Here is a 23,990-nt window from a genome sequence, read left to right as displayed (position 1 = left end):
CATTTGCTAAAATCATTTAGGTTCATTCTTCTTCCTCATGAATGTACACATAGCACCCCATACTGATAGAAAAACACAGAATTGTTGACATTGTTGCAGATTTATTAAAAAAGAAAAACTGAAATATCACATGGTCCTAAGTATTCAGACCCTTTGCTCAGTATTTAGTAGAAGCCCCCTTTTGATCTAATACAGCCAGGAGTCTTTTTGGGAAAGATGCAACAAGTCTTTCACACCTGGATTTGGGGATCCACTGCCATTCCTCCTTGCAGATCCTCTCCAGTTCTGTCAGGTTGGATGGTAAACGTTGGTGGACAGCCATTTTTAGGTCTCTCCAGAGATGCTCAATTGGGTTTAAGTCAGGGCTCTGGCTGGGCCATTCAAGAACAGTCACGGAGTTGTTGTAAAGCCACTCCTTCGTTTTTTAGCTGTGTGCTTAGGGTCATTGTCTTGTTGGGAGGTAAACCTTCGGCCCAGTCTGAGGTCCAGAGCACTCTGGAGAAGGTTTTTGTCCAGGATATCCCTGTACTTGGCCGCATTCATCTTTCCCTCGATTGCAACCAGTCGTCCTGTCCCTGCAGCTGAAAAACACCCCCACAGCATGATGCTGCCACCACCATGCTTCACTGTTGGGACTGTATTGGACAGGTGATGAGCAGTGCCTGGTTTTCTCCACACATACCGCTTAGAATTAAGGCCAAAAAGTTCTATTTTGGTCTCATCAAACCAGAGAATCTTATTTCTCACCATCTTGGAGTCCTTCAGGTGTTTTTTAGCAAACTCCATGCGGGCTTTCATGTGTCTTACACTGAGGAGAGGCTTCCGTCGGGCCACTCTGCCATAAAGCCCCGACTGGTGGAGGGCTGCAGTGATGGTTGACTTTCTACAACTTTCTCCCATCTCCTGACTGCATCTCTGGAGCTCAGCCACAGTGATCTTTGGGTTCTTCTTTACCTCTATCACCAAGGCTCTTCTCCCCCGATAGCTCAGTTTGGCCGGACGGCCAGCTCTAGGAAGGGTTCTGGTCGTCCCAAACGTCTTCCATTTGAGGATTATGGAGGCCACGGTGCTCTTAGGAACCTTAAGTGCAGCAGAAATCTTTTTGTAACCTTGGCCAGATCTGTGCCTTGCCACAATTCTGTCTCTGAGCTCTTCAGGCAGTTCCTTTGACCTCATGATTCTCATTTGCTCTGACATGCATTGTGATCTGGAAGGTCTTATATAGACAGGTGTGTGGCTTTCCTAATCAAGTCCAATCAGTATAATCAAACACAGCTGGACTCAAATGAAGGTGTAGAATCATCTCAAGGATGATCAGAAGAAATGGAAAGCACCTGAGTTAAATATGAGTGTCACAGCAAAGGGTCTGAATACTTAGGCCCATGTGATATTTCAGTTTTTCTTTTTTAATAAATCTGCAACAATGTCAACAATTCTGTGTTTTTCTGTCAGTATGGGGTGCTATGTGTACATTCATGAGGACGAAGAATGAACTTAAATGATTTTAGCAAATGGCTGCAATATAACAAAGAGTGAAAAATTTAAGGGGGTTCCCACAAGTTTATGGGAATGCAAAAGAAGCTTAAAGGATATCAAAAGCAGGTTAAATCCACCTGTAATGAATTCTGAATGATCTTAGAAGAGTCTCAAGCTAATGTCAGAAGCATGCTATATTTGTATCAAAGCACATTGACACAGACCCTAACTGACAAGATAAAGTTTGTGCATACCTGAAAGTTAGGCACTGCCAAACCAGTATAAAGCTGGCCATAAACTACTCCTTTATTTTTTTAGTTTACCTTGCAAGTTGAATGAAAAAAAAAAAAATCTAACACTCCACCATCCAGTGCGCATGGGAGAAACCCCCTGCTGGGCTATTGTTTTCTGACAGCTGCAGGCATTAGCTGTCTGAATACCCAAACAGCGGCTGAACCGTCTGAAATTCAGATAGAATACAGCCAGCTTTGATAGCTAGAAAATATTTTGCTGCAGAGTGTTCCTAAAGCCAAGGACCACCTTTTGGGGGGTTTATTTGTTTTTTTCATTAACTTTTTTGTCTGAGTATAGATCTATGTTTGTCCCAAGCATGTTTGAAACCACTAACTATTGACTGACTCCTTACCTCAGGTGGAAGTTTATTCCAAGCATTAACTACCCTTTCAGTAAAGTAATACTTTCCAAGACTAGTTTTGAACTTTCCTCCAGTTAGTTTGAGGTCGCAGTAGGTTGTTGAGGGCCTAAATTGCATATTGAAATACATTGAGGGTGTTCCTCACGATCAACCATTCAGAAGTCAAAATGAGCACAATACAGGCTGCCTAGGTTTCAGGGGCTCCTGATGCACCCTGCAGTGATGGATTGTTCTTGTAAAGTCGCCATAGACTGAGCAGTTTCCATAGGTTGCAGGAAAGAAAATTGCTTGATTTTCATAGTCCATGTTGATGGGGGGAATCCCTGCCGCAGATCCATTGTGTTCTCCAGGCGGGGGGTAGCCGTCCTCGCTAGGAGAGCACAGTAAATATTGCTAGCGTCTATAACAGCTGCTAGCGATAATCACATCTAAAATCTGACAGGCTGGTTGTACCAAAGTTGATCGATTGATCAACTTGGGTACATTCAGCCTGCCCATACATGGTTCGAATCTCTACTGAACCGGCTGAGATTTGAATTGTCTATGCCAGGCTTAAGTCATGCCGAGTGGCACCTAACAATGACTAATAATAAGATATGAGCCTATTTCAGCCTGCCTGCTGTGGTGACAGGTTTACTTTAATTTGTTGTAGAAGTTGTATATTTCCTAACCTCCACCAGACAAAATGACAGCTAACATCTGATTGGTTGCTCTGGGTTATGCGTAAGGTTTTCCTTTCCTATCAGGTGCATTGAACGTTTAAATTTCAAAGCACAGCAAGACTGGAATGTCTAAACTACAGAATCAGATCATTAGTTCATCAAGCCCTCTAAAGCTCGGACCTGTCTTCCAGTGTGTGCACAGAAAATAAAAACACAGAGAGAGGTCACCAGCAGAGTACACAAAGTGTCACTCTGATAACTTAGTTTGAGAGTGAGATTCTAATAGAAACGTTGACCCGTGTAATTGATTTTAATGGTAGCTTTGTGCCATCTTCTGTTCTCTGGATACCTGCCAGATGCCATCAGCCGAGCCTCTGGGGATGGAAGGACATGGAGGAGCAGATGAGCGGCTTTTCTAATGCCCACAGTATCTCAGATAGATTATTTTGGTTGATAAACAGAAAGCACAGCAGGATCCAAAGGAAGCTCAGGGTATAACTGACCTTTCTGTTCTCTGTCAGGGTCTGAGGAAAAGCAGCGAGGAGTCTGGGAGCAGAAAGACCATTATTCCCCGCTGCGTGCCCAACATGGTCTGCCTGCGCAAGTACATCATCTCCGAGGAATCTGTCTATCTAGTGCTGCAGCATGCCGAAGGTCAGTGGCTGTATCAAAGACTACTGGAAATACTGTACATCTATTGACCAAGTAATCTGGGGTCTTCTCAAGCTGTCCTCTTTGCTTAATGTGTTTTCCAGCATATTTTCCAGCATATTAAATATAATAACTGACATAACAAGATTCATAATAAGATCATCATTGTGATGAACGGAAAATATTTATGATCACATGTATAGGTTGTACTTCCTGCTAAACGCAGGGACTGTGCTCCACTGTTCTTCAATTCTTCTCTCTTCCACTGCACGTGCACTTTTAGTATTCCATTGTCCTCACCATCCATCTGGGTCCCTCCCTCTCAAACTCACGTGGTCGATGTGTGACTTCCCTTCTCTTTTGATTTAAGAGGTGTAATGGACAGAGATGGTTTGAGGAGTTTTGCCTGTATCTGTTTTTAGTGTGCAGGAAGCCTGGAGCAGAACACAACTTACCTACTCAAACAGATTGGGAACAATACAGTCAGTGGTTTATTCTTTATCATAGCAGTAGTTGTTTGGGGTTTCTAACTGAATGCTGGGTAAACAGATAACCAATAGAGGGAGAAGTTACAAATCTTTCTTTTCATATAAAACATGGAACAACAAGCATGTAAAAGCTGAAAGCCATGTCAAAAATAATTACACTTATAATATGTACTGCAAGACACATTCATTTCCACTTTGCCTTCACTCCTCAAACCCCACTTCCCTTCCCTTTACCCATACCTTATTCTTAGCTAGAAAAATTAAATAAATATAACACACCACCAAGATGCTTACTTATTGCTTTTCAAAGGCCTCCTGGGTGTCTTGCAGCCACAATGCTATAAACTTGTTGACGCTGCTCATGCAATAACTTCCCATAGATTTCAATGGAGCCTTACTTCAATTGTACTGGTCCATTGAAGTCTACAAAGTTATTTTAATGGGGGGGGGGGGGGGCAGTATTGAAAAAGCTGAGGGATTTGTTTAGTATAGGTTAGAGTCTAGGGAGGGCAGGCCAAAGAGTTTTTATTCTATGGTGGACCTTTCCTTTAAATACATTTCCTTCTCCATTTTTCCCAAGCATGGTATACCTGAATGACTCCCAGATTTTAATCCGCTATGGTTTTCCACTTTAGCCATTTCATTAGTACACGCCAGGTAATCTTTAAAACGCAATGGGTTTGATTTGCTAAAGCTGGAGAGTGCAAAATCTGGTGCAGCTCTGCATAGAAACTAGTCAGCTTCCAGGTTTTTTTTTTTTTGTCAAAGCGTAAAGTGATTGTAAAGTCTGATTAATTTTTTTTTCTTCTCTATAAAAATAATAAACATGTCATACTTACCTCCTCTATGCAGTTGGTTTTGCACAGAGCGGCCTAGATCCTCCTCTTCTCGGGTCCCTGGCTGAAACTCCTGGCCCCTCCCTCTTGTTAAGTGCTCCCACAGCAAGCAGCTTGCTATGGGGACACTGGAGCTGAGCTGCAGCTCTGTGTATTCATTCAGACACAAAGCTGAAGTTTGGCCCCACCCCCTTTTTCTCCTCATTGGCTAACTGAGTTTAATTGACAGCAGTGGGAGCCAATGGCGCTGCTGCTGTGTCTCAGTCAATCAAGAGGGACATTTCTGAAGGGCCGAGGCACTTGTGGACATCGATGGATCTTGAGGGGCCTGAGGGGGGCTGCTGCACACAGAAGGGTTTTTATCTTAATGCATAGAATGCATTTGGATAAAAAAAACTTCTGCATTTACAACCACTTTAATTGACCAAGCTAAAGTTTGAAGCTGATTGGCTACCATGCACAGCTGTACCAGATTTGTCACTCTTTAATTTTAGTAAATCAACCCCATAGTATGCTGTTTTTAATCATTTTTTCACACTTGCATTTTGTGTTGGCGTGGCCATTTATAGTCTCTATCAGGGGCATGTGACATTGCAAGAACTCAGTTGGAAGACAGCTGTCATGCAATAACAGGAAGTGCCTAAACAAAGACCTTCATGGCAATATCACCAGGTATTAGTTGAAGGAATGCACCCTGAAAACAAATTTTGAAGTTACATTAACATGATATAAAATTTTGTAAGAATTTACTATTTTAGTGATTGGGTTTAAATGTTTATATTTTGCTTAGCCCAAGAATTAAGTATCTGCATTAGTGAGAGGTAAGCAATAATTAAAGACTAAGTTCACCTTTTAAAACAAAATACATGCACATGTTTTAAGAGGTAAAAAATATGTGCATTTATATATATATTTTTTTCAGGAGCCTGCAAAGCATTGCACCTGAGATGTCAGGCTTCTGCATTCTCTTTCTATACCTCCATAGGGGCTGTCAGTTACTGAGATGCAGGAAGAGTGAATGGACTATGATAGTGATCATCAGCGCCCTTACAGTCCATTGAAAACTACAAGCCATCTACCGCATTGGAAGATGGGGCTTGTAGTGTCAAATGTGACAGCGACTCCTGGGGAGAGGATCAGGGGGGCAAAGGGTGGTGCTGCATAGTAAAATGTTACATGTTACCCCCTAAATATGGATGTAACCTATTACGAAAGGTAAACCTATCCTTAAAAATTTTAGGTTATTTTTTATTGCTCAATCGAGAGAAGGAATAAGATCAGCTCAATTGGATATGGTTAGGGGGCAGAGCATACATGGGGCATTTTTTTTTTTTCGACAGTGACACGAGAAGATAAGCCCCCCTCCTTGTTTTCTGGCATGCCTCAGTTTTTTATTAGTGCCCAAGGGGAATGGGCGTCTTTTCTTCAGCTGTTCTGTGTAGAAGACAATCCTATTTTTTCTCCTTTTTTTTCGTACTATTTAAAATAGTAAAATCTTTAATCAAAACTCTACATTTCTGCTACAGATTTTCTTCCATTACAGCTGTGTGGTCTGGTGCAGCCTCACCTGGACTTTGGAGTGTTGTGCCTGATCCCCGTTAGTAAAGGCTGGAAGTAATGTTTTGGCACTGGGTTTCACAAAAGGAATTTTTTTAGACTCCATTGCAAAAAGAGTTAGCCGCTTTTTCCAGTTCAAGAGCTGCTGGCATTGACCATGTTTTTCCTGTCTCTGAAAACTCTCTTTCTCTTACGTCCTCCAACAGTCGCCGCCACTTCATATTCATCACTAATGGGGTTATTGACCTTTGCTCCGCAGGAGTAGCTAGGCAACAAAATAGTTAATATCAAAGCTTTCTGCATATCCCACCCCTAGGGGGTGGTCCCCTCAGTCAATACCTCCCTGCTTCCTGCATTCCCAACTCAGTTTCTAATGCCTAGCTTAGGAGTAGGCTGGCTGTTCCTGTGCTGGGGCTCTCAGTCTCAGCTTCTTTTCTCTTTTTGATTGTTTTTGGAGTTTTTTTTTCTCTTTCTTTTACTTAGCTGTTTATTTTCAGTATTAGTTGGCTTCTTCTGATGAAGATGATCGTGCGGAGCTGGGTCTCGGACTGGCCACCCTGGATCCCAGGGCTCAGGGCCAGGGGCTTCCCAGCCTGCCATCGAGCGTTCAGCACAGGTTTCCCTGGCACATTGAACGACCCATCCCTGTTCGCTGCAGGGATGCTATCTGTGAGGTGGCTACCTCACTGGACGCCATTGCGGTTTCGCACCGCAGTTCCATTGCGTCACGGCTGCGACACTCCCTGTCCTCAGTACAGCGGTTTGGTCGCTGGAGCAGGCTCCCCACGTCATCCGGACTGGTAAGTGTATCTCTATGTGGGGACCTGTCTATTGGGTGTCAGTCTGGGACTGTGTGACCCTGCATGTCTGTGTGGCTGCTGAGCTCCCTGTCAGTTCCTGTGTGGAATTACTGCCTGTGTGTGGGCTGCGAGGGGGGGGCTCTCCTGCTCTGCTGAGTGCATACATGAATCAGTCTGGTTTTGGACATGCTGTGCGGCGATCCGCCATTTTTTTGCGGCAGAATGATGGTGGCTGGTCCTGTGTGGTAAGGCGCGGCGTTTTGGCGCCAAACGCCGCCATTTTGGCGGCGATCGATCAGGCCACGTGTCGGCGCCATTTTCTATTTGCCTATGAAGTCCTCAGCCGGGCGGCCATGTTTGTGTAGCCTTACATAGGCTTTACAGGGGCGGTCAGTCATTGCATCACTTCCTTTTGCTCTGGGACAGCGATCGGTGGCAGCAGCCTGTGTGATCTCTCCAGGTTTTTACCTTTCCATTTTCCTGTATTCCTTGCCTAGTGTTCTTATCCCTGTGGGGGTCGGTGTATTCAGTGGGTGCGGTGGGCTAAGCTCGCCGCGATCTTAAAGGGGCAGTACTCCTTTTTTCCTAAATACTACTGGGGCATGGATTCTCAGGATTGCAAGTTTCCTCCCGCCTTGGTGGGGGGCCAAGGGGCTGCTGCTTCCCCCGAGGGGGCTGATCTGGCTACTATTGTGGCAAATGTGGCTGCTCAGGTGCAGATGCTGGTGGCTGATCGATCCACAAAACGGCCCAGAGTGTCTATTTCCTCTGATTCAGAGGGCGATGGGGCTGCTATGGCTGGAGTGCCCTTCTCAGGGTCTCGCTCATCTCTAGACCTTGTGGGGTCTGAGGGGGAGGCTGAGGTGGAAGGGGTTGATAATTCTCCCCCTGGCTTGTCTGAAGAGCTTGCACTCATGGATGAGTTGGTTGCTTCTATCAAGCAAAACGCTGCATTTGCAGGATGAACCATGTCCTCCTGTTTTGATGTCCTCCTATGGGACGCAAAGGAAACGCAAAACATCGCAGGTTTTTCCTTGCTCTGTGGAATTTCAGCGCGCGGTTGATGAGCAATGGCGCAATTTAAAAAAGCCTTTTGCTGTGCCGAGTAGGTTCAAGCTGCGTTATCCGTTTACACCCGCCACTGATGAGCGCTGGTGTGTGCCGCCTCAGGTGGATCATGCAGTGGCGATTTTAAATAAATCCACTGCGATCCCTGCCGAGGATACCCCGGTGTTCCGGGACCCTACGGACAGGAGATTGGAGTCTCTGGCCCGCCATTCTTATACGGTTGCTGGCTCTATGCTGAAGCCGATTTTTGCTTCCATTATGGCAGCCCAGGCTATTGCGGATTGGACGCAGGTGCTCAGGCGCACCCTGGTGGCTGACTCTGCTCCGCCGACAACTTTGGCTATGGTGGATCAGATTCATCAGGGTGTCATGTATTTGTGTGATGCGGACTTAGATTTGGTCCCTTTGGCTGCGCGTCTTTCAAGTGTGGCGGTATTGAACCGTCGCCTGATATGGCTGAAATGTTGGTCTGTTAACCAATCTTCTCGCAAGACTTTAGCTAATTTGCCCTACGCGGGTTCTCGCCTTTTTGGCGAATCTTTGGATACTCTGATAAAGGGTATTTCTGGGGGTAAGAGCACTCTCTTGCCCCAGACTCACAAGAATAAGGTTGGGACCACTGCCAATTTGTGGCGTTGCCCTTCGGTCTCGCTTCGGCTCCGCGGGTTTTCACCAAGGTGCTTGCGCCGGTCCTGGCTTTACTGAGAGCCCAGGGCATCTCTGTCTTGGGGTATCTGGACGATATCTTGATTCGGTCTGCGACCAGTCAGGGCCTGGTGAACGACCTGTCCATCACGATGCAGACTCTGCAGGAGTTCGGTTGGACGATAAATTTCCCAAAGTCAACGTTGTGTCCGTCCGTTCGTCTTCCCTACCTGGGAATGATACTGGACTCTGTTCAAGCGAAGGTCTTCCTGCCGGAAGACAAGCTCCGGACACTTCAGGACGAGGTCAGGTCCCTCAGGGACAATCGGTGCTCGTCCCTCCGGACGTGTATGAGGTGTCTGGGATTGATGGTCTCGGCTTTCGAGGCGATTCCCTTCGCCCAGTTTCACACGCGGGATCTTCAGGCGGAGGTCCTGGCCAAGTGGGACGGGCGTCCGCAATCTCTGGATCTGCGGATTTCGTTGAGCCGCCTCTCCCGAAGTGGTCTTTTGTGGTGGCTCCAGTCCCCGGCGGTGTCGGGGGGCAAGTCTTTTCGTCCTTTGTCGTGGACGGTGATCACCACGGATGCCAGCCTGTCGGGCTGGGGTGGTGTCCTGGGCGTTCTGTCCGCCCAGGGAACTTGGTCGGGGGAGGAATCATCCCTTCCGATCAACATTCTGGAATTGCGAGCAATACATCTCTGCCTTCTGCGTTGGACGGACAGGCTTCAAGGCTGTCCGGTTCGGGTGCAGACGGACAATGCCACAGCAGTGGCCTACATCAACCACCAAGGGGGCACCAGGAGTGCCCGCGCGGCTCAGGAAGTGGACGACATTCTGTCTTGGGCCGAGACGCACGTCCCGGCGATAACGGCGGTTCACATTCCGGGAGTGGAGAACTGGCAGGCGGATTATCTGAGTCGCCAGACCCTGGACCAGGGAGAATGGTCCCTTCACCCGGTTGTCTTTCAGATGCTGTGCGCGATGTGGGGCTCCCCAGATGTGGACCTGTTCGCGTCTCGTCTAAACAACAAGGTGGAAAGGTTCGTAGCAAGGACGCGCGATCCTCGGCGGACGCCTCAGACGCGTTAGTGACGTCCTGGAGTCAGTATCGTCTGATGTATGCCTTTCCGCCGATTCAGCTGCTGTCCAGGTTCCTTCGCAGGTTGGCCTCGGAACCGCGCACGGTGATTCTGGTGGCACCGGACTGGCCTCGCCGGTGTTGGTATGCAGACCTCGTGCATCTGGCAGTCGACGCTCCGTGGCGTCTGCCTCTTTGAGAAGATCTCCTGTCTCAAGGATCGATCTTCCATCCTGCTTTAAAGTCGCTGGCTTTAACTGCCTGGCTGTTGAAAACCAGGTCCTGACGGATAGGGGTCTCTCCCCTGAGGTCATTCCCACTTTGATCAAGGCTAGAAAGGCCTCTTCGGGGAAAGTTTACTACCGTACTTGGAAGGCGTATTTTGCCTGGTGTGAGTCCAGGGGGTATTCCCCTCGCTCATACTTGGTATCGAGAGTGTTGGCTTTCCTTCAAACAGGCGTGGACCAGCGTTTGGCGTTGGCCACGATTAAGGGTCAGATTTCTGCGCTGGCCGTTCTCTTTCAACGCCCTGTGGCGTCTAACTCTTTGGTCAGCACCTTTGTTCAAGGGGTGCGACACCTGGTCCCTCCTAGGAGGGAGCCTTTGCCTCCATGGGACTTGAACCTTGTTCTGTCCGTGTTACAACATGCTCCCTTTGAAAAGATCAGGGAGATCTCGTTGCCTCTGTTGTCCAAGAAGGTCGCTTTTTTGGTGGCGATCACTTTGGCTCTCAGAGTGTCGGAGCTGGCAGCTTTGTCCTGCAGGTCTCTGTATTTGGTAATTCACTTGGATAAGGTGGTCTTGCGACCTAACCCGTCTTTTCTTCCAAAGAGGATCTCGTAGTTTCATCTCAATGAGGACATTGTCTTGCCTTCGCTTTGCGCGAAGCCTAAACATCCGAAGGAGGTGGCTTTGCATTCCTTGGATGTTGTTCGGGCAATCAGGGTTTACCTGTCGACTAAATCCTTTCGCAAGTCGGATTCTCTATTCGTCCTTCCAGAGGGACCTCGGAAGGGCATGGCGGCGTCGGCTTCTACCATCGCCAAATGGATCAGACAGACCATTGAGCAGGCCTATGCTTTGAAGGGAAGGGTTCCTCCCTTACCTGTGAAGGCGCACTCTACTAGATTTTTGAGTACGTCTTGGGCCTGTCATCATCGGGCTTCTGTGGCCCAGGTGTGTAAGGCGGCGACTTGGTCGTCCGTTCACACCTTCTCCAAATTCTACAAGGTGGATGTTCAGGCATCGGCAGATGCTTCCTTTGGCCGCAAAGTTCTTAGTGCGGCAGTGCCTTAGGGTCCCTTGTTTTGGGTCCTTGGCTGTTTGGGATGTTTTTATCCCTAGGTTACTTGTTTTTCCTGGGTTGTTGCTCCTGTTGAGCAAGTTTTTTTTCATGTTGCCCAGTTGGTTTCCTTACTTGGTAAGGTTCCTTTTTTTTTTGATGTGGGTACTGCGTTGCTTTAGGTGCGGCTGCGTTTTTTCCCACCCCTCATGTCTACACTGCTATGGGACGTCCCCATTAGTGATGAATATGAAGTGGCAGCGACTGTCGGAGGACGTAAGAGAAAACTGAATTTTTGTAAAATCTTACCTGTAAAATTCCTTTCTCTGAGTCCTCCGACAGTCGCCGCCCCCGCCCCTCTTTTGGGGTTTGTTTATGTACTCTACTGCTATGCTACTGAAACTGAGTTGGGAATGCAGGAAGCAGGGAGGTATTGACTGAGGGGACCACCCCCTAGGGGTGGGATATGCAAAAAGCTTTGATATTAACTATTTTGTTGCCTAGCTACTCCTGCGGAGCAAAGGTCAATAACCCCATTAGTGATGAATATGAAGTGGCGGCGACTGTCGGAGGACTCAGAGAAAGGAATTTTACAGGTAAGATTTTACAAAAATTCCGTTTTGTGCATAAGCCTGATGGGCCAACTACAGGGAGCTACCTACATAGGTCACAGGGCACCTTTAAAATTCCTGTTCCCCATCGGTGTTGCTACGGAAGGGGTTAGCACTGATGTAATCTGTTTTTCACTCTTTTTTCCTGCCGTACGACTCCCCTCTTTTGCTTCTGCATGTATAAAGCCACATTGAACTTCAATCTGCAATCCATTCCTGACTTTGATAACTGTAGGCAGCCCAACTCTTACTAGCTACCAGCTGTCTGGGGTTCTTGAGTACCTAAAGCCTTGCCTCTTAAGCCGGCCATAGATGCTTCGAATCCCAACCAGTTCAGCAAGGACTGGCCTAAATTTGATTCTTCTGTGGGCAGGATGATTGTACCCAAGTCAATCCAAGCAACCCCAAAAGCTTTGGGGCTACTTAGTGTTTCAACTGATGGTGCTGACATCAGTAGTCTGGAATTTTGTTACTCCTAGAGCCTGTGCCATAATTGCGGTCCCTCTGCCCTTTAGGCTGAGATCTTTATACAGTCATGCAAGAATTTATAGCCCAAATACCCAAGTTATTTACTGACTCTGACCACAAAGGCTACAGGCATGCACCCACATCTTCTCCCACAGGTTATGTATCTTATTTACCCGCTGCCTTGGCAGCTTCTGAGCCATTAGGCGCTTAGACTCTGTCTGATTCTGAGTCAATCCAATCTTTGTCTGATAAGCTTGCCCATTTGGTACCACTATTATGGTCCACTACCATTACATGCAAATTAGGAGATCATTTATTATCAGTGCAGTGCACACCACTCCGAAACCTGTTGCTTCTACCAGTTCTTTTTAGCGTTGTGCCTATTTGGGGAGGATCTTGTACAAACGTGGTTCACCCTCCGTTGTAGATCCAGCAGTGTCCCGCCTTAAAAAGCGACTACTACTGTAAGGACCTAAACAATAAGCAGTTGGAAGCCCTCTTTAAAATTCTGTTCTCTCTGGTGGGCCCTGCTTTTTACCTTGTCTTGGCTGTAATTTTACTGTGCCAAACTATGGGTGACTGGTCAAAATCCTTAAAGTGTTACTAAGCCCTTGAAGTCGGAACAGATACATTTTTTAAGTGTAGCCCCAGCCAAAATAATAATTTTTAAGTTTTTTTGAAAAGCATAGGGAAGGGTTACCACCCCTGTACCATTTGTTTTGCTGTCTGTACCCCTGTTCAGAAGATTTTACCTCACTTTCTGTCCCTATGACAATTGGATTTTGAAAAATATGGGTTGTTGTGGAAACAAGGATTGGTGATAAAGCTTCAGTGGAGACACCTTTTTCCCATCAGAACTCTTAAAGGAGTGAATTTCCCTTCCTGGGGGGAGATTTCTCCCCACTTCCTGTTGTCTCCCACCGTTTGTAAGTAGGAGTCGCTTGCAAGTCAGATGTTTGTAACCCGGGGGCCGCCTGTACATTATAACAATCGATAAAATATTGTCAAGCTGATTCATAATAATTCCATAATAAATTTCATCCAAATTAAAATGGTTCCAAATATCAATAGCATGGTAAAGTTGAAAAATACATCCTAAAAACTAGATACATTTCACGACTCTCAGTCCACTTTCTCAGGAGTACATGCATATATGAATATCTGTAGATTGATAAAGTAGAGCATCAAATTAAAGGAATAGGTGGTATTCTTCAAATCTCAAGGGCCCCCACAGGGACCCAATACTTACAGATCAGCTAAAATTCAGTACAAATGGCACTATCTCCAAAAGGCAACCTCCAGGGATGTCTGACCTGGGAGTTGTGGAATGGGACCTGGAGGGACAAACAAAAGGTAGGTATAGCGTGGGAATAGTGAAGATACATCTGATCCATAATGCCACCCAAAATGATAGCTGTAAAGGAAAAATGTGCCTAATTATATTATGTATCTCGACCCAAAAAAGTGATGTCAACCAGGAATAAAGTACAACAAAAGCAATCGTATACAGTATTGGTGGACAGAAAAAACAGATACTTTGTAAATTGTGCTGCTAATGGATGTGCCTGTATAGATAAACTGAAATAAAGGAGACCTATCTCCAAAGAATCAATTGCAAGAGGAAAAAAAAGAAAACCACACAAACAGGACCCTTTCCAAAATGAATGAAGTGCAATACAAACTCACCATAAGTAAACCATATATCAGTTAGAGGGCCAAAGTGTTGCTCCATAATCTGTTAAAAAGGGGGGGAAAGTTACAACTCCTCCTTGTCCCTCCCATTCATATCCTATATTGTTGCCGTCAATGCTTCCCAACGCCACGTGAAAGCAACCAGTAGAATTAGGCGCACGCACAACCTGGCATCTGCCACCACGCGGATAAAATTATGCCATAGGCCTGAATTTCTGCAGGTTTCAAAGAGATGCAGCAAAGTGCAGCGGCGTAATGACATTGCATGTACATTGACGTCGCACATCGACTGCGCAACATGGCGTCGATGCTACGAATGCCCCGCCCATCTATAGCGAACAGGCAAGGTATGCAAAAGGAGGGGTGAAGCAATGCATCACAGCTCTCAAAACTAGACAGTCACGCCCGTGAGTACCAAAAGCAAAAATGTGACACATAAACAGAAAAATGCACAGAATCCACATAGTAACACGAGTCTAGAATGAAATCCTTCCATTAAAATGTCTTAAAGAGAAACAAAGACCTATGGGGTGCAGCAGACCACAAATGGGCAAAAAGGTTTCTTCCACCTATATATTTGAACAGAAAAATAACATATGTGGTCTGATGCATCCAGGGATGTCCCTCCATCCTTACATAGACATATCTAAAAAAACATAATTTTGCCCTGGGACTTTAACCACTTCCCACCCAAGGACGTGCCCATATGTCCTTGGGTTTCAGTGGTTATATGGGGATGATGCCTGCACCCATAGGCATCACCCCGGTACCGTTAGTTTCAGACGGCGATTCCCTACAAAGCAGAAGTGATCTGAGTGGTTAATTAGCCACTCGATCATTTTTGGGGGTGGCGGAAGGGGTCCCACCCCCCTGCCACCGCCACCTCTCCCTGGCTCTCCAGTCCCATCGCAGAGGCCAGGAGCGATGCGGCCGTCGGCGATGGCTGCCTGGTACAGAGAGAGAGGAACTGACATTGTTCCCCTTTCTCTGGAAACCGGGAGCAATGAGTTTTTGTCACGTCCGGTTCCGCCCCTTTGTTTACCTTGCCACCAGCGGCCAGAGAAGCAGCCGATCGGACCGAGATCGGTCCGATTGGCTGCATGGGGGGCCAGAGGAGAGGTTTGAGGTCTAATAGACCCCAAAATTTCTCCTTAAAGAGGACCTGTCATGGCCCATGCTATCACAAGGGAGGTTGTTCATCTCTTGTAATAGCAGTAAAGTTTGTACAAAAAAATTAAATGAAAAAAAAAAAGGGTAAAAAAAAAATTGGAATAAAATAAATAAAAAAACATTAAAGCGCCCCCATCCCACTGTGCTTACACGCAAATGCGAATGCATACATTACTCCCACATGCATTTGTAAACGGTGATCGCACCACACAAGTGAAGTATTGTTGCGAACTTCCGAGCAATAATTCTAGCACCAGACCTCCTGTGCCACTCTAAACTGGTAACCTGTAAAGGCGTTTAAAGTGTTGCCGATGGAGAATTTTAAGCACCGTAGTCTGCCCCTATCCCACGGGCAGACTCAATTTTAAAGCGTGGCATAATAGGTATCTATTTACTCGATGTAACATCATCTTTCACATTAGACAAAAAAAATTGGGATAACTTTACTGGTTTTTTTTTTTTGTTTTTTTTTATTCATGAATGTGTTTTTTTCCCCAAAAAATTGAGTTTGAAAAACTGCTGTGCAAATACGGCGTGACATAAAAAACTGCAACACAAACCATTTTATTCGATAGGGTCTCTGCTAAAAAAAATATAATAATGTTTGGGAGTTCTAAGTAATTTTCTAGCACAGAAAAAAAAGTTGATTTTTACATGTAGGAGTGAAGTGTCAGAATAGGCTTGGGAAGGAGGTGGTTAAATGAGACGCAACACACATACACACACAGCCACTAAATACAGTGCCTTGAAAAAGTATTCATACTTGAAATTATCCACATTTTGTCATGTTACAACCAAAAACGTAAATGTATTTTATTGGGATTTTATGTGATAGACCAACACAAAGTGACACATAATTGTGAAGTGGAAAGAAAATAAATGGTTTTCAAAATATTTTTTACAAATAAATATGTGAAAAGTGTGGCAGGCATTTGTATTCAGCCCTTCTGCGTCAATACTTTGATGAACCACCATTCACTTCAATTACAGCTGCAAGTCTTTTTGGGGATGTCTCTACCAGCTTTGCACATCTAGAGAGTGACATTTTTGCCCATTCTTCTTTGCAAAATATCTCAAGCTCTGTCAGATTAGATGGAGAGCGCCTGTGAACAGCAATTTTCAAGTCTTGCCACAGATTCTCAGTTGGATTTAGGTCTGGACTGGGTCATTCTAACATGTGAATATACTTTGATCTAAACCATTCCATTGTAGCTCTGGCTGTATGTTTAGGGTCATTGTCCTGCTGGAAGGTGAACCTCTGCCCCAGTCTCAAGTCTTTTGAAGACTCTAACAGGTTTTCTTCTAAGATTGCCCTGTATTTGGCTCCATCCATCTTCCCATCAACTCTAACCAGCTTCCCCTATGCTGAAGAAAGGCATCCCCACAACATGACGCTGCCGCCATGTTTCACAGTGTGGATGGTGTGTTCAGGATGATGTGCACTGTTAGTTTTCCGCCACACAAAGCCTTTTGCTTTTAGGCCAAAAAGTACAATTTTGGTCTTTTCTGACCAGAGCACCTTCTTCTACATGTTTGCTGTGTCCCTCACATGGCTTCTTGCAAACTGCAAATGAAACTTCTTTTGGCTTTCTTTTAACAATGGGTTTCTTCTTGCCACTTTTCCATAAACGTCAGATATGTGGAGTGCACGACTAATTGTCCTGTGGACAGATTCTCCAACCTGAGCTGTGGATCTCTGCTGCTTCTCCAAAGTTATAAAGGGCCTCTTGGCTGCTCTTCTGATGAATGCTCTCATTGCCCAGCCTGTCAGTTTAGGTGGAGGGCCATGTCCTGGTAGGTTTGCAGTTGTGCCATACTCTTTCCATTTTTGAATGATGGATTCAACAATGTTCTGCAAGATTTTCACAGCTTGGGATATTTTTTATAACCTAACCCTGTTTTTAACTTCTCCACAGCTTTATCCCTGACCTGTCTGGTGTGTTCCTTGGTCTTCATAATGCTGTTTGGTTCACTAAGGTTCTCTAACAAACCTCTGATGGCTTCACAGAACAGCTGTATTGATACTGAGATTAAATTTCACACAGGTGTACTCTATTTACTAATTAGGTTACTTCTAAAGGCAATTAGTTCCACTAGATTTTAGTCAGGGGTGTCAGTAAAGGGGGCTGAATACAAATGCACGCCACACTTTTCAGATATTTATTTGTAAAAAATGTTAAAAACTATTTATCATTTTCCTTCCACTTCACAATTATGTGCCACGTTGTGTTGGTTTATCACATAAAATCCCAATAAAATATATTTACGATTTTGGTTGTAACATGACAAAATGTTGAAAATATCAAGGGGTATGAATACTTTTTCAAGGGAATTTTACATAGTGTACAAATATATTGATAAATACAATTTACATTACATAATAAATCGATAAAATATTGTCATACTGATTTGTAATAATTCCATAATAGATTTCATACAAAATAACATTTTTCCAAATGTCAATACATACGTTGAAAAATGCATCCTAAAAATTTGTCGCGTTTCGCAACTCTTAGTCTGCTTCCCCAGGAGTAGATGCATATATGAATATCTGTAAAGAAGAACATCAGTTTAAAGTATGTAACCTGATAAGTAATAGGTGGTATTGTTCAGACCTCAAGGGCCATCACAGGGACCCAATTCAGTGCAACATTGAGTTCAAATGGCACCATCTCCTAAAGGCAACCACCAGGGACGTCTGACCCAGGAGCGGTGGGAATGGGACCGGGGGGGGCAAACAGGTAGGTATAACGTGGGAATATAAATTTATTTATTAAAACCCACGCTCTTTACCAAATGTGCATAAAATAAATTAATAAAATATACAAATTAAAATAAACAATAAATGAAAATAAATATATATGATGCAGCTGCTGTTGCACTAAATAAAAACTTAGGTAAAATTATGAAATCAAAATTAAAACAGCGCTAGCATAAAAACAGTTAATTATTGAATTGAATTGCATATTATATAAATGGTGCTATAAATCATATACAGTAGGTGTGTATATAAATTAAGTAAAAAAAGTCCTTGTATTAAAGTGATCAATTCCAAAGTGCTCCAGTGCAAAAAACAAACATAAGGTGCTCCAGGTGACGGTGACTCCTCTCGGTTCCCCACTCACCAAACAGCGGATAAAAATAGCCTGAAGTCAATGTGGTATTGCGCAGGGGCTCCTTCAATGGAATACCACATAGTACCAGGTGTTTCCTTAGATAAGGCTGGTCCGAGTCTGCTCCAAGGACCCCAAATCAAAGGACCGCATATAGTGAAGTATGTTTTGAACAATTTATTAAAAGGCTCCAAGTGGAGAAAACATACTCACAAGCAAAGATATAAAGCGAGCAGTAAATAGGTTACAAGATGTAACCTATTTACATCTTGTATTTATATCTGACGCATCGTCACTTCCGGTTACACTTCCTGGAACGGGCATGAAATGCACCCTAACAGCAGCGTCCACAACATCTTGTAACCTATATACTGCTCGCTTTACATCTTTGCTTGTGAGTATGTTTTCTCCACTTGGAGCCTTTTAATAAATTGTTCAAAACATACTTCACTATATGCGGTCCTTTGTTTTTGATTTGGGGTCCTTGGAGCAGACTCGGACCAGCCTTATCTAAGGAAACACCTGGTACTATGTGGTATTCCATTGGAGGAGCCCCTGCGCAATACCACATTGACTTCAGGCTATTTTTATCCGCTGTTTGGTGAGTGGGAAACCGAGAGGAGTCACCGTCACCTGGATCACCCTATGTTTGTTTTTTGCACTGGAGCACTTTGGAATTGATCACTTTAATACAAGGACTTTTTTTACTTAATTTATATACACACCTACTGTATATGATTTATAACACCATTTATATAATATGCAATTCAATTCAATAATTAACTGTTTTTATGCTAGCGCTGTTTCAATTTTGATTTTAATAACGTGGGAATAGTGAAGATACATCTTATCCTTAATGTCACCCAAAATGATAGCTGTAAAGGAAAAATGTGCCTAAATACATTATGTATTTAGATCCAAAAGAGTGGTGTCAACCAATAATAAAGTACAACAAAAGCAACAGTATGTTGGTGGACAAAAAAGAAAAGATACATTGTAAATTGTCCTGCTAACAGATGTGCCTGTATAGATAAACTGAAATAAAGGAGACCTATCACTAAAGAATCAATGGCAAGAGAATAATAAAAACAAAAGAAAAAACACAAAACAGGAGGAAAAAGAAGAGAAAAAGGAAAGACAAGAAAACCACCCAAATAACAGGACTCTTACAAAAATAAATGAAGGGCATTACAAACCCATATATAAACCATATATGCGATAGAGTGCCAAAGTGTTGCTCCATATTCTGGTAGTAAAAAGATAAAGGAAAGCTAGCACTCCTTTCTGTCCCTCCCATTTATATCCCATAGGGTCACCACCAATCCTTCTTAATGCCATGTGAAAGCAACCAATAGTGTTTTTTTGATTTCACATATGGACAAGGTGGTTTTGGAGTCCAGCACTTCTTTTTGCCTTGGATAGTTTCTGCCCTTCACATCAGCATAGTCATTGTTGTCCCATCCCACTGTTCAGCTCTAATTTACCAGAAGGAAATTTCCCTCTACCATCAATCTGGATGTAGTTCAAGCTGTGAGAGGCTGTAAGCCACTGCTTCCTTTAGAATTGCGAATTCCTTTTTGTAACCCAAGATGGACCCCATAAGGGTACTGTGGCTTTTTGTTCCACCATCAGTATGTGGCCCAGCCAGCCTTATAAAATTAGGAATCATGTTTCTCTCTTTTTTATTAGAGCACACCGTACTAGATCTGTAAGTATTTCTTGGGCTTTTCAGCATCAAGCAACTGTTTCACAAATTTCCAAGGCTGCTAACTGGTCTTCTGTTCAAGAATTCTCTAAATTCCACCAATTGGGTGTTGCAGCCTTGCTTGGTATCCGCTAAAGGCATTCCTCAGTTCTCTGTTTTTTTCTTGGGTCTGTTTAGTGTTTGTTTGCTGTGTTGCCCACCCTTCAGTTGGACTGCTAGTAGACCTCCCGAAGGTGATTGAATTTGTGTCTCTCAATGGAGGAGATAGAAAATAGGATTTTTGTACTCCCTGTAAAATCTTTCTTGCAGTCCATTGACACAAGCCTAACCCTGTTTGTGATGATGCTCTTGGTACTGCTTTTCTACTAAATTGAGCCATTCTAGTCGTAGAAGGGGTTATCTTGGGTTGGCCTACAGTTCTTTTTTCCTTTTGCTTTTCCTTTTGCTAGTGTCCAATCCTCCTGCAAGCTACAGTATAACTAGAACGTGAAAGACTCCCTGTGTCCTTCAATGGACTACAGGAAAAGGATTTTATAGCGAGTACAAAAATCCTATTATCTAACTTAAATTGAGAAGGCTGCATTTTAAATACAAATATGTCCAGCACCAAACCTTCGAATAAACTTTGTATGCAGTATACACAAAGATACCGGATACAACCACCCATTCCTACAAAACCGTGGCAGCCAAGTACTGAAGGGGTTAACCCATAAGCAGCCATGCTAACAGAGTCATTGTATTCCAGGTGTGACAATTACATTTCATTTGCCACCTGCTCTGCACACGTGGGGAGGAATCGTAGCACAAGAAAGGGACATCACAAGCCGTTTTACTGTATGTAGCACTCTTTCTGTGCTTTGTGTCCATATGTGTCGCCGGTGGCTGTATTGTTAGCTGTAATGTTGCTGGATTAATGTGTAGTGTTAAAATGTTAGGCACAAACTCCTCTTGTTAAATAGAAGGCATTCTAATGAAGTCTAGCGGGAATTTCCTTCATTCTTCTCATGAAACTATTAGTGGGAACGGGCTGGCTTGGCACAAGATTGATAAAAAACAGAAGGAAGGAGGATATACAGTAGCTGAATGCCACTTATATTACAGCTTTAGGCAGATTAAACTCTGTAGAAAACACGGTGCCTCCAGTAATCAGTAGGGTTACTAAATCTCAAGGTGAAAAGTCAGCCGCTGTTAGACTTCTACTACCCTGCTTGGTAGCACTGTAGCAGCAGTAATGACACAAGGACACATCAGACCTATAGTCTGAAGTTTACTGAAGCTGATTTTCGAGAGGAAACATACAAGAGTGACCGAAGAAAAATCTGTAAATTTTTGGACCATGAAAAGAAACCCCATCAGAAAACAAAATACATACAAACTTCATGCAGATTTTCTCTGTAGTGGAAACTGAATCCAGGTTCCACAGCTGCAAGGCAAGAGCACTATCTGCATAGCCACTGTGGTGCCAACACAAGATATAACAATTGGATTGGTAACTTGACCTGAAGATTGGTTGCTTGCTAGGGGAACAATCAGTTGTCCAGGGAAGAAAATTTGCCCTGTAACTAACCCCCTTAATATAAGTGGTTCAATCAGCTTCCGCCAGGCCCTCCCTACTCCACTGACGTGAACTTTCCACATTGCATCCTGCTCATGGAGCCATTAGTCAATCCCGCAGCCTTTGGATGGTCAAAGGTTCACAGCGATTGAAAGGATGGAGTCTACATGATTATGCTATGGGCAACAACTATATGTAACCAAAGGACTGCATTTGATGATGCACAGGATTTAGGTGCACATGCTATGTATGAATAAAGTGCACTGTTCAAAAGTTTACAGACTACTGCTCAATTTCTCTTCAGTAGTGTGCGGTGTTAACATCTACAGGCCTGCTTTGTGACTAGCTTTTGTTCTCATCAGACATGTTTTTCATCCCCATATATGTCCATATAATAACCAGCATAAAGCAGGCCAAATTCAGGTCAGAATGAGGTCAGCTGCAGGTCAGAGAAACCTGCAATTGCATTCTGTTTGGATTCATTCAGATGCACCTCAAACTGATTTCGGCAGAATCAGTGTATTCCCTTGTGGCCATTTTTTGTAGCCCATGGTCAGCACAAGTAGCCCACCCTCTTCCTCTTTAAATACAGATGCATTTTTTACATGGACAGGCTTTAGAAAGGGGCTCCCTACCCTGAAACATGTTGACAGGTCCATCCACATCACGTATGATGTCATCACGCCCATAGCAGCCGCCATCTTGGTTTTTGCATACTGCTGGTTCATCTGCTGGTTCTTCCTGGTGTGTTCCCTGGTATACTTCCTGCATCCTGGTATCTGACATCACCAGAGATGTATAGTAACTAAGTAGAACTACTTCACTACTGTACTTAAGTACCGAAAGGCGGTATCTGTACTTTCCTAGAGTAGAATTTTTTTCTCCTACTTCCACTTTTACTTCACTACATTTTTTCGATAATGTCAATACTTCTACTCTGATATTTTTTTTTTTGTGCTGCATAGTTACTTGTTACAATTATAAAAATTACCACTGCCAGAACAGTAGATGGCAGGTTTCATGAAGCTCAAAAAAATGTGTATAATGTCATGTGTACTTTTGACTTCTTTTGACTTCTTTCTTTAATAACTTTAACTTTAATAAACTTTTGACCTCTTTCTTTAATAACTACATAACACAGTACTTGTACTTTTACTTTCAGTACTTGAGTAGCAATTTTTTTTAAAAAAACTACTGGTACTTTTACTTTCATTACTTGAGTAGCAAACTTTTAAAAAAAAAAAACTACTTGCAATACTTAAGTACAAAAAATGTTGAATACTTTACTACTTCTACTCAAGCCACTTTTTGATCGAGCACTTCCACTTCTACTCAAGTCACTTTTTGATCGAGCACTTGTACTTTTACTCAAGTATGGGTTTCGAGTACTTTATACAACTCTGGACATCACATCCACCTGCTATAACACCACTGATCACCTGGTATACTGCCACCTATTGGAGACTTGACAGATCTGCTTGTGTATTCATTTTACATGTGAGTGCAATATCGACTTTTCATTTTTATTGAATTTTAGTAAACACTACACTAAGGTAGTGGCATTCTCTCTTGTTCTTTCTTTTATTATGGGTGTTTATATGTTCTGCTGGTGGGAACTGTCCCAGATCCTGTGTGAAGGAGAGACTGCAGATGCTGCCATCATATAAACTTTTCACGTTTTTACGGACTTTGCTTATCGACTCATTGTTCTAATATAATAACTCTTCCTTATTTTGTCAAAACAATTTCAGATATTCCCAACCTCCATGTTAAGCACAAAAATGTGAAGGAAAATGACACCAAAATAAATAACTCTTCAAAATATGATGAATCTTCACAAACCTAATGTATGTGTATAGAACACCACAAGCAATTCCAATTATGTTCGCTGCTGTCACATTGACATATCCCCAGAACTTCTTTTCTATACATAAAAATCACTATACAAAACCAAAAGTGTTTTTTTCAAATGCAGCGCTCTGATGAGAAAAGAAAAAACAACACCAGTGAATCCTGTGATTGACAAATGCATCCTTTTACAAGTCCAAAACCAAAAAGGTGTTCTTTAATCTTATTGTGAGTTATAAAGTGTTAATCCACCAAAAAGATGCCAACTCTCAAGCGTGCTTCACCACTCCCGATGAATAAAACACTCACTCCAATTTATTGCTTCTCAAAAGGAAGTCCTAAATGCTTTTTACTTATAGGTAAAACCGGAATCGCCATGCTCCTCTCCCTAACTCCTTAGCCACATATGTCCCAGAAACGGTTATATATAGAAAAAAAAATGTGCTCCAATAGTAACGTTTGTTTAAAAACCATGTGCTTTTTATTAAAATCTTACAATAAAAATAAAAAAATGAAGCTAGCTTAGCATGTCCAAATCAGATTGGAATCCTGCGAGCTACCTCCCCTAATCTAGATTTTACAACTGCCGCAAACACCTCACTCCTCAGAAAGTGCTCTGTGCTGTAAA

At 43.5% G+C, this 23,990-nt stretch overlaps 1 protein-coding gene across 1 annotated transcript in view; it reads left to right on the top strand.

The window, feature by feature from the left end:
* Positions 1-23,990, top strand: part of RPS6KC1 (ribosomal protein S6 kinase C1) — a 297,897-nt gene that overhangs the window by 213,324 nt on the left and 60,583 nt on the right. The window contains exon 11 of the mRNA XM_082251364.1: positions 3,315-3,447. Coding sequence (XP_082107490.1) covers positions 3,315-3,447 — 133 coding nt within the window. The remainder of the gene's footprint in view (positions 1-3,314; positions 3,448-23,990) is intronic.

Source organism: Pelophylax lessonae (assembly GCF_965119305.1).
Source record: "Pelophylax lessonae genome assembly, chromosome: 3".
Lineage (NCBI taxonomy): Eukaryota > Metazoa > Chordata > Amphibia > Anura > Ranidae > Pelophylax > Pelophylax lessonae.
Note: the sequence above shows the minus strand (reverse complement) of the source record. Positions and strands in the feature narration are given on the sequence as shown.